The following is an 11526-nucleotide window of genomic DNA, read 5'->3' as shown; positions in this document are numbered from 1 at the left end:
CGTCATATGCTCGTCTTAAACCCTTAATTTAAATCCATTTGGAATCTGCCGAAATTCGGGCAGCATCTTCACTGTTTATATGCCTAGCCCGAAATCATAATATCAACAACCAATCAACAACAACAATACCAACATCTTCAACACCATTATCCATACCAATATTTCCTAAAACATCACACACGATGTTTTCCAAGTTTCTCAACTATCCAACTTGTTATACGACTATTTAATAACTTTATCTCCGTAAATAGACTGAAATTAATATTAATAAGGAGAAATTCATACCTTATTCTTTCTAGAGCAGAAATATCTTCAATATTTACTTTGAATCCAAGCCAATTCCAATGCAAGACAAAAATATAATCGCGACTACACGTTTTCCGGACCTCGATTAATACTCCATAACTTGAAATCTCTCAAAATCCTCACTTTTATGTTATATATATGCTCTCATATGTGGCTGAATTTTCTGGAATATCTGGGAAATTATTATGACAAAAAAGAGGGGTTTTAACCCGTATATAGTTTGCCAAAGTCGGTGATACTGTAGCAGCACTGTAGCAGTACTGTTGCACTGTAGCAGCGCGCCCTGCTCTGCCCGCCTAACTTGTAACGTCCATAATTCTTTACTACGACATCGTATCGACGAGCGGTTTGTTGCGTTGGAAACTAGACTCGACGAACTGCATTTTAGGATTTTGAAACACCTTAAAACTCCTAATATATTAGGAGATATACCCCGCCAAAGTTGACTAAAAATCTGCCCAAAATCCTGCCAACTTTTTCCAAATTTTCGTCAAACTTATTTTCTTCGATTTGCTTGATCCCGAAATCTTCCAAAACTCTCCATACATGATATTTATCACTAATCATACTTGATAATGGTCATGTCCTTTGGTTCCAAGGTTGTCCTTCCCGGTTACGACTTACAAGATCATAATTCATCCTTTACTTAAACAATATACTTAATAATGCTTCGTTCCTCACACTCCAAAGTTGTTTTACCTAGCCATAGCTCGACATACTTACAGTCAAATTTAACCAGTGTTTCTCCGAGGTACGGGGTGTAACACTGAAAGTGCGGGGTGTAATAAATTTAATTTTTATTTGTTTTCATTTTCCTTCTCCATATATGTTTTTCTTTTCTTATTCCTTTTTCTTTTTAACGGTAATGTAAAGCCATTACTCAACCGATTCGTAATAATAACTACGTGCGTCAGATAGTCCGTGACAGCCGGCAACATTAAAGCAAAAAAGGTAGTGACTGCCTACACAGCTGAGTAATGTTTACATCTCTGCAGAATTAGGCTCAGTATAGATTTTTAACTTCCTTAATGCATATGGCATGTACCCTTTTTCCTTAATGTGATGGTTTATTCACTCTTGAAATAAAGAACAGAATCTCTCCATACTGCCTTGCTGATATAATGATCATGTCCCTGCATTGTAATTAGGCAAGCACTGAAGGACTATGGTAAAGTTGCTGGAAAAGAGTGGAAGAAAAGCCTACGTATCATGTACTATAAACAGAATCTCTTGTTTCGTAATAGCAGGGAATTGAGGATAATGAGATGCTGAAAAGTAATGTATTAGCTTAAGCAACGGTAATATTACAATAAAATTTGTTCAATGTCCAGGTAAAATTGGGACTGCTGTAATCCCTTAACTAGTAAACTTCTGACCTACAATATACTTGGTGGTACAACTTGAAAAACTAGACTTGTAATCCTCCTTTGTTAATTAGTATTGACATTCAAGTGAGAAGTAACACCGAGAAATGTTGTCTCACTGCATGGGATAGTGAGGCGCCCCATTGGATAATCAAATCGGTATTCCTCCTCTGCATGCCTTAACAAGTCTTGAAACAAAGGATGCTTCAAACAAGAGATAGGAACCACGAATCGATGCTTATTATTATGGCTCTCTCCAACATAAACTGCAATGTGACCCTTGGGAACATCTGCTAACTTTATTGACACTGATGAAGTGGTTGTAGTTGATCTTTCGCGGAGAAGAATATTCTGTTTAGCATGATGAAAGATTGTCTTGAGTTGAATTCTCATGATAGATGAACCTCTCTTCAACTTTGGCAAGCTTTAAGTGATTTATGTATTGTGAAAAAAACAAGCTTATGCTTTTTGCAAATGAGTTCCCTGATATATATGTAGGAATTGGTTGGGTCTTGGAGAAGTTACTTGAACTTTTTGTAGTATCTCAGCAACGCGGGACCAAGTTCACCGTATCAAAGCATGACAATAAAGTCAGTTGCTTTACATTATTGTGTCAGAGAGATTTCTTTGCTCCCCAACTTGTAGCTGCACAATGATAGGAGAAAATTGGATTAATTAATACATTTCTGGCGTAGCACAGTTTTTATTTTTTTTTTGAAAATAATTTATTTCTTTTGCTACTCTTATCTTTTCAGTCTAGAGACAAGATACATGTACTCAGTACTTAAGATGAGACAACTATGGCCCCTTGTTGTTTGGTTGTAATGCAAGTTCATATTTCCGCGGCTGCTGCACTAGTTTCAGCTTTCCAAGAGTTCAAGAATTGTGAAATATCTCTGTTTTGGGCCCTCAATGATTCAATCAATATTGGTCCTTTTCTGCCCTACCAATTAGGACATGTCCTTTTCTACCCTTCATCAAGAGTACATGTCCTTGGATGCAATTACATGTGCTTGTGAGGTTATTTTAAATATCTGAGTACTATTTGGTGCTTGTTTCTTTATGCATCTAATATTCAATCATTGATCTCAAGTTTGTCATTACTGTGGCTTTTATTTTAACTGTACGCTTTGTCTTGGAAGATAAGTCATTTATAAATTTACTCTTGTACTCTTTAGTTATGAAGTTTTGTTGCACCAAACAAGCGCTACACAATTTACCTTATGAGGTGAAGTTATTTACTAATATGTTTTTGCTCAGTTCTATATCAGCTGATACAATATTATTCGAGATATTCTGACTTGACTTCTGAGAATGACTGCTTCTTTAACAGTTATGCAGAAGCAATATGGAAGACGACGAAGAAGCTATGCCTTCACTTTAAAGAAAAATGCACTGCATGCGATGACACAAGCTTCAAAGCAATGATTCCAGTGTCCAACTGCTGATTTTCTGGCCAAATTTGCATCATCTAAGGAGAATCCATCATTGAGTCATAACCTTCGACAGATGCCAAGAGGGGCTTTTGGTGCTTACTACTTAGACAAGAGTCAAATGCCTAGCATAAGGATAGGATATGACAAAGCTAATTTTTTTGTGAGCTAAAGTGTATAGGTCTAATGTATGTTAGAGAATGTATAGCTAACTAGTTTTAACATTCTCCTTTTTGCTAGATTGCCTTGCAATCCGTGTTTGTATATCAGGGGTATGGTCTAGCCCTCCCCTTCTTTTGTGTTTGCATAAAATGATATATAACACCTCAGGACACTTATTCTGATTTTTTTTTTCTTTTAAAGTGTCCAAATGATTGCTTACAATTCTTTCACTCCGCAGGATTTTTGCAGGTGACTTGGCCATAGGCAGATTCAAGATTTAAATTTTATGAGTTCAATCTTAAGATTTTTAGTATTGAACTCATTATATTTTTAAAGTTATGGGTTCATATCTACTAGTTATTACAATTTAATAATTTTTTACACATAAATTTATTCTACGCGTCGAAAGTTATGGGTCAGCTGAACCCCCACTTATAATACTAGATACGCTACTGGACTTGGCAATGTAAAGCCGTTACACAATTAGTAATAACAACTATTTGCATCAGATAGTTCGAGACAGCCCTCAAGATAAAAGCAAGAAAGATAGTGTCTGCCTACTCAGTTGAGTAATGTTTACAACTCTGTAGAGTTAGGCTTGGTATTAGCATTTTTAGTTTGGTCACTATTTAGATGGGGTGAATTTATTACCAAATCCAAATAGATTTATTTCTAACTATCTTCTCATGTCTTTCTTGCGTCAATGTTTATGGCATGTGCGTTTTTGTATTTACTAGTTTCTGGACACTTGCGTTGCACGTGTATTTCATGCTAATTAATATAAACGTTTTAAAATGATAGAAATAATATTAGAATGTTTGCGATAAGTTAAACGAAATTTAAAGGAAAATATGTAAGCTCAAACTAATGAATCATAATTTTCTTATCATGATAATTTCTTTATTGTGAAATGATTTTACGATTAATTAACATTAGCACTGCACGAACAATATTAATTTTTAAAGAGTTTCTTGGCAACTGCTATCTCCGAGGCTCATATAAGGTTTTGTGCTCTACCAAAATAAAAAAGAATTTTATACCAATGTATATCAAGAAGCCATGGCCTTCGCTACTCAAATTCTCGATAGTCACCAGCTTGCTGAACGTTGAATTGGGATGAGCCTTTTAATATAATAACACCAATATGCTAGTATAATCAAATGTTCATAATATCCAGTATTATACAGTAATTTATTTAAACAGAAAACAAGAAAGTTATTGAAAAAATGATTTGGACTCACACATTAATGATGTTAGCTACTTTTATCTCAATCCGTTTTAGGACCTAAAAGTTTTTGACCATTTTCTTTTACTTTGAGTTCTTGCTTACAATAGAGACAATTTCTAACGTAAAATTCTAAATTTGTACTTGCTTATAAGCTGAACATATACTTGCCTATTTAATTTTTTAATTTATAATGCCTCATCATTTTACTGGTGGCAACTATGGTTCATCACGTTGTTTTAGCTATGGTAATTTTTTCTCTAACTTTTCCTGCTATCCTACATTTGAGAACCCTGTTAAAGGAACAAGGATAGCAAAGAATCTCAAAATTAAAACAACAACAACAACGACTACATCTCTATCAATCAAGAGGGAAGAGGGTAACGGTGTTAGGGCGAAAACAATAGGAGTTATGGACCAAAAATTAGAAAAGCAGAAGTATTAAATCCTCTTGGCTGAGAATAAATTTATAATCTAAAGAATGACCAAACTGAGCTGGCTAGAAGATCCATATACGGCACAATCCACGGCATCCTTCTTATGTTGTTTCGATTAGGAGTCAGCAACTTTCCAATATTGTCGACTCTCTTCCATAGCTCTATATGCGTTATCTCAAGAATTAGTTCAAAAGTAGTAGCACATCTCTACTAACTACACCCGTAAAAAAAAAGATAAAATAATGTAAAGAGAACAAATTAAAGATGATCATAAAATCAAAAAGAGCAAAAAAATGAACATGAAGTAAATTTAACATGTCTAAATATCCGAATTAAAAGAAAAAGTAGATAGGGGACGTGGTAAATTCCAATTAGCAGTATTTATCATTTTTGGTGAAGATACTCAAGTAAAGCTTAACATTAGCAACCTAGAAGAACTGGAAAGCAAATATAAAGTGAATGATTAGTGTGAACTTTAGAAGCAAATAACAAAATTGTAATGGCATCCATAGCTGCGCCTGCACGTAAGTTGGAGCACATTTTCTAATATAGTACAGAATGTACGCTATAATTGATCTTAAGTTATAGGGACCATAAATATGAGCATGAATTCACTGATCAGTTACAATATGGAGTATCAGAATGTCAGAGACTGAGAGAGACGTGGTTACAGTAAGCATCATTATATCAAAGATGGCATTCACTTTAATTACAATCCTATTTTCTAATTTCAATGCATTTTAATTAGAAATATAATCCCCTTTGTCTAATTTCAATGTTGCCAACGTTTCATGTTACTGACATATTTATCTTTATTGTGCACCATTAAGTATATAAATAAAGAATGACTATTTGGGTACAAAGTGCATACTTTAAGATGAATTTGTATTAATTATAACCTCTCAAAATTCCTGTTTTTTATTAATTGTAAATTTACATTTTCATACATAGGTAAAATATGAGTAATGTTTGATTGAAGGGAAAAAATGTCAATTAATTTTATTTAGGCATTTTTGTCTTTCAACTTCAGATTTAGGAGCTTCTCACTTTTAGAATAGTATGATAGTTTGCGGACATGTGCATTGCATGTGTATTCCATGATAATTAGTACAAACTTCGTAAAATATTAGAAATAATATTTGAATAAGCGTGATGAATTGCACAAAATTTGAAAGCGAAGAATGCATGCTCAAACTGATGAATAGTGAGCTTATACAATCAGTATTTATTATCATCACAAAGCTCTATCTTATCGGAAGTTACTATCAAGTGAAGTTGAAATGATACCATTCCTTTTCAAGAGAGAAAAGAAAAGTTTCTTAGAATTGTTTTCTATTACTTCAGTCACTAATACTATAGTCTATAGTTGGACACATTCAAGAAATTGTATAACCTTTTCTTATGCAGTTTTTTTTAATATATCAAATATTCAACTTATCTAATATTTCAACGACACATAATTTAAATGTGAATATGAGCAATACCACTTATGGTCACAAATGCTTAACGTCTTAAAGTTTGTGCCTTGTCTTTAAGAAATTGTAATCTCCGTCTTTTTACAGCCACATACATATCAAGAAGTTGTCGTTGAATGAAAGTAATATTTAGTAGAAATTGTATGGAAATTCGATTAATATTTTTTTCTTATTATGATGGCTAGTAGATCATTGTCATCAATTTCATGGTGTACACTTGCAAAAAAAAGATAATAGTTATTTGTTACAGAGAAACGTAATAGTTATTGACATAAGAAAATTAATTTCATACTTTTATATATATATATATATATATATATATATATATATATATATATATATATCATAGTTGCAGGTATACGTACCCTTTATCTGATTCAAAATTATGAGTCCTTTCATCTGTAAATTTGATAGAAATATTAGTTGAGTCGTATAAGTCAATATCGACATGTTTTGTGCTAGCATGCAACACCGAATTAAAGAAAATAAATTCAAATTTTAAATCAAGCCTTTTAGAACGCAAGACGTCTAAGATGTATCACCTTCTCGACTTCTTCTTCTTCTCCTCCTCCACGCAGTCCATCCACCATTTTTGGTTCCATATTTTTTATCTTTCACTCTTTCATAAAAATATAATCTTGAAAGGTGTGTCAAATAATGATATTAACTTATAAAAGGTTTAAAAAAAAAAGTGAAAAAAATTGTAAAGAGTAACGTACCTCTAATTGTTGCAGAAAGTGGTGAGAGAAAGAAAATTAGAGTAGATAATGATTTGACAAAAGACAAAAGAAAATACTAATTGAGTAATTTGAAGTGTTCCATGCAATTTATAGAATTTGATAAAGAATATCAAGAGTAATCTAACGGATGGAAGCTAAAAGAAGCAAAGAATGAGAAAGAGATAGGAAGCATATAATTCGTGCAATTAACAGATTTAATGCCTACAATAAATTCATAACCCCACTACTCAAATATATATAAATTCATATACGCAGACTTTAAGTTGCATCTTTAGTGAGTGCGGAAAGAGGTTTTGATTATTTGGTTTTAAGGTAGACTGGTAGTATATCAATTTTTAAAGGACATTTTGGTAATCTAACTTTTAACTTAGAGGTTTTCCACTTTTAATAATATATGATGATATGATGATGTTTTGGTCATGGTTTATTGACTCTTGAAATGAAGAAACAGAATCTCCACAGTACTGCCTTGCTGCTATAATAATTTCCATGCATGGTACTTAGGCAAGTAGTGTTGAAGGACTATGGTAGGTTTCTTGAAAAGAATGGAAAGAGTAGCCTATGTCAACAAAATCTGTTTCTTAATAATATTGTTAGGATAACATTGTATCTAGTTTGTAGTTATCTATATTTACTTTGTATTTATCTCTTAGCTACAATATGTACTATAAGTCTATGTAATGTAAATATAAGGTAAAACATATCGGCTTGTAAACTTCAAGATGCCTTAAACAACTGAGATATTACAAGGAAATATGTCCAATATCCAGGTAAAGTTAGGACTGTTGTAATCTATGAACTAATAAACTTCTAACCAACAAGTATACATGAAACTATCGGAAGTCCTAAATGAATTAAATCATGAGTACTAGAATACAGGAAGTATCTAGGTAATATCGAGCCAGCAGATAACTAGAAAATGGGAACTAATAACAAACTCCTAAACTGAAGGATAACAAATATTATCCGTTAATAGGTACTGATTGAAGAACTATACTTCTGCACCTCCTAATTAATTGGTAATGACATTCAAATGAGAAGTGACACTGAGAAATGCAGTCTCACTACATGGGATAGTAATGGCTCCCGTTGGATAATCAAATCGGTATTCCTCCTCTGCATGCCTCAACAAGTCTTGAAATGAAGGATGCTTCAAGCAAGAGATAGGAACCACAAAACGATGCGTATTATTGTCGCTCTCTCCAACATAAATTGCCATGTGACCCTTGGGAACATCTGTTAACTTTGTTGATGCTGATGAAGTGGTTGTAGTCGATCTTTGGCGGAGAAGAATATTGTGCTTAGCATGATGAAAGAATGTCTTGAGATGAATCTTCATGATCGATGAACTTATTCAATTAAAAGCAAGCTTCAAGTGATATGTAGTGTGAAGAAAGAGGCTTATGTTTTTTTTTTTTGGCAATATGAACTCCCTAACTTATATGTATAGGGAGCGTGTTAATGAATCTGTAGTAGCATCCCAACAGGTGGGGCCAAAATTCACCCTAGCTTTACATTATTGCGGCAGAGAGCTTTGTTTGTTCCCTAAGTTGTAGTTGTAAGATGAAAGATTTTTCTTGATTTAACAATACATTTATGGGGTAGCACCTAGTTTCTTGCTCAAAACCGTGTACTTCTACGTCCTATTTAACAATTATCATTTTTTCTAATCTTATCTTTTCAGCTTGATGCATTTTTGGGGCGTTTGTTGTTTGGTTGTAGTACCTGAATGCAATCATATTTTCCAGTGCCTTTCAGTTCACCTCTTAACTATGTGGAAAAATATCGATGTATGTTGCTTTGATTAATGCTTCAGAATACATTACAGTTATTTACCAGTTTTGTATTTAAATTTGACCATGAATAATTAGTTGCTCATCCTGACATATCTGCCCTACCAATTTGGGTATGTCCTTTTCTATATTTCTTCACAAGAGCACATGTATTGTAGGTACAACTACATTATCCAGGTACTATTTTAGTGCAGGTTGTTATATAGATTCAATATTGAATCATGGATGACAAATTGTTAACTGTCCACACTCCACATGTACATGTGGCTTCAAAGACATGTTAATCATGTATTGTTCTAAAAAGGTACAAATAAATAGATCTTCTTTGGTTTGACTTAATTACCAAAACAAAGCATATCAAAAGACTATTAATTTGATTAACAACTCAAGGCTAGATTACGTAACTTAAGATCTTGGCTGCTGATATTGATTAAAAAAACTATCCTTGGATGCTGGTATTTCCGACTTATTTCCTTTTGCAGTTTCCAATTGATGCATAAATCATAATGCGAGTTCTTTTGTGTCTCATTAGTATATGCTTATTATATTTGGCTTCAAGCCACATATTTTATTGAGTCGTTCCTATAAAAAACCAACATCTCTGGAAGACCGGAAGCAGTGGTGGAGCCACACTATGCTGAGGGTGTTCATCCGAATCCCCTCGGCGGAAACAAATACTATTTTTACAGGGTTAAAATTATTTTTTATGTATATATAATAGATGTTGAACCCCCTTAGGCTTCTTTATATGCTTACTTTTTTTATATTTTGAACCCCTCTGCGGAAATTCTGGCTCCGCCACTGACTGGAAGTGTTGTCGAACACTATTTGACCTCAAGGCTCACATGGCTTAGCTCTGAGGGAAAAAGTAGTAGAAGCCTGAAATTGCATCATCCTAACAATGTTAGAAAAGGCCTTATTTGTCCATATGCAAGTCATAATATGAAGCCATGCCACAAACAACGGGAATTTTACAGCAAATCATGTGGTTTGGTTCCATTTCAAAGAAAGATGCACAAATCCTTTACTCCAAAACGGGAAAGGTGCTTAATGCCCGGTGCCACTAAAATGCGTTTAGGTTGTTGTATAAAGACCTTTTGGATATTGGAAAGGATCAACTTATATAGATTTAAAAATTAAGTTAATTACGCTAAACACCCTTATAATATGACTCGGTTTTGAATGCACCTTCTGTATTTTAACATCAAATATTTATATCCCCTATACTAGTATGACTTAAAATCAAATATTTATACATATACCAAAATGAGGTATATCCGTAACTGAATACATTAGTATGACTTACTTCGTTTTTTTCCCATTTCAAGTTATTTGACTTAGCTATCCCTCGTTATCTCGTGTAGTTGATGCATAATTCATAGGGTGAGTTCTTCTATGTCTCATTAGTATATAAATCTTATGAAATACTCGTAAGTTTAGACAGGGGCACTCTAGGGTGAGGCAATTAAACATTGCTTTAGTGTCACGACCCAGCTGAGGGCCGCGACGGGTACCCGGGGCTAACCACCAAGCACCGCTCGTACTACCATTTCCTTAACCTATTTAACGATCATTCATCGATTTCCTGTCAACTCTAAGAAGTATCGGATTTTGCGTTACAAAAATATACTGCTTTAATACAGGAACATGTTTCAATAAACTTATACACATACGTACTATCCACATCGTGGAACCACATAACCCACATCTAGCATCTACGAGCCTCTATTGGATAACATGCACCCATATACACAAAAGGATCAACCGAATAGCACCTCCGGAGTAATGGAGGGCTCCTGTAAACCTGCAGATGGCTCCTACGGGTCTGCACCGTCTCCCTGTCTACCTGTGGGCATGAGCACAACATCCAAAGAAAAGGATGTCAGTACGAACAGTGTACTGAGTATGTAAGGCATGCATCAGTAGATATGGTAAGAGTAATACAGTAAAGGAGAACAAGAAAATAACTGATATCTGCTTGCCTCTTAAGGCGGATCCATGCATGCTTAATAATACTTTGCTGCGGAACGTGCAGCCCGATCCTCATATCATTACAATGTTAGTGTCGAGGAACGTACGTCCCGATCCATAATCATAATATGTTAGTGCCGAGGAACGTACGGCCCGATCCATAATCATAATATGTTAGTGCCGAGGAACGTACGGCCCGATCCATAACCCATATACCCCGCGTCCGGGCACCCCGCGTCCGGGATAAAATCATGATATGCCAGCTGATCAGGTGGCTATGCGTCTATAGCGCCTCACCTTTCCCCATATCCCCTGTGTACATATACATATCATATACTTATACCATATACATAGCATGCAAGAGAACCCAAGGAAAAGCTATAACTCCATCGGAGTGACGTAAGGTCGGTAACCTCCGATTATAAATTATGGACTACTCGTCATAGCTTTGCCTCGCCTTGAAGGAACAACTATTATAAGGCGGGACTATCAATCAAGAGTGACATTAGGAGAACATAGAATTAAATCATAAATCTCGCAAGGTGTCAGCTCATGTACTTTGGAGTCTTAAAATAGTCATCTATCTGTGAATAAAATTGAGGAACTAAGAAACAGCTCGA

At 34.5% G+C, this 11526-nt stretch overlaps 1 protein-coding gene across 1 annotated transcript; it reads right to left on the bottom strand.

Annotated features, from left to right (window-relative positions):
• Window positions 1–7874: 7874 nt before the first annotated feature.
• On the bottom strand, window positions 7875–8554 carry LOC132605248 (auxin-induced protein 15A-like). The gene has a single exon (XM_060318455.1). The coding sequence runs from the start codon at window positions 8479–8481 to the stop codon at window positions 8155–8157; it is 327 nt and encodes a 108-aa protein (XP_060174438.1). The 5' UTR covers window positions 8482–8554; the 3' UTR covers window positions 7875–8154.
• Window positions 8555–11526: the final 2972 nt, after the last annotated feature.

This window comes from Lycium barbarum, chromosome 8, assembly GCF_019175385.1.
Source record: "Lycium barbarum isolate Lr01 chromosome 8, ASM1917538v2, whole genome shotgun sequence".
Classification (NCBI taxonomy): domain Eukaryota; kingdom Viridiplantae; phylum Streptophyta; class Magnoliopsida; order Solanales; family Solanaceae; genus Lycium; species Lycium barbarum.
This window is presented reverse-complemented; position numbering and strand designations above follow the sequence as displayed.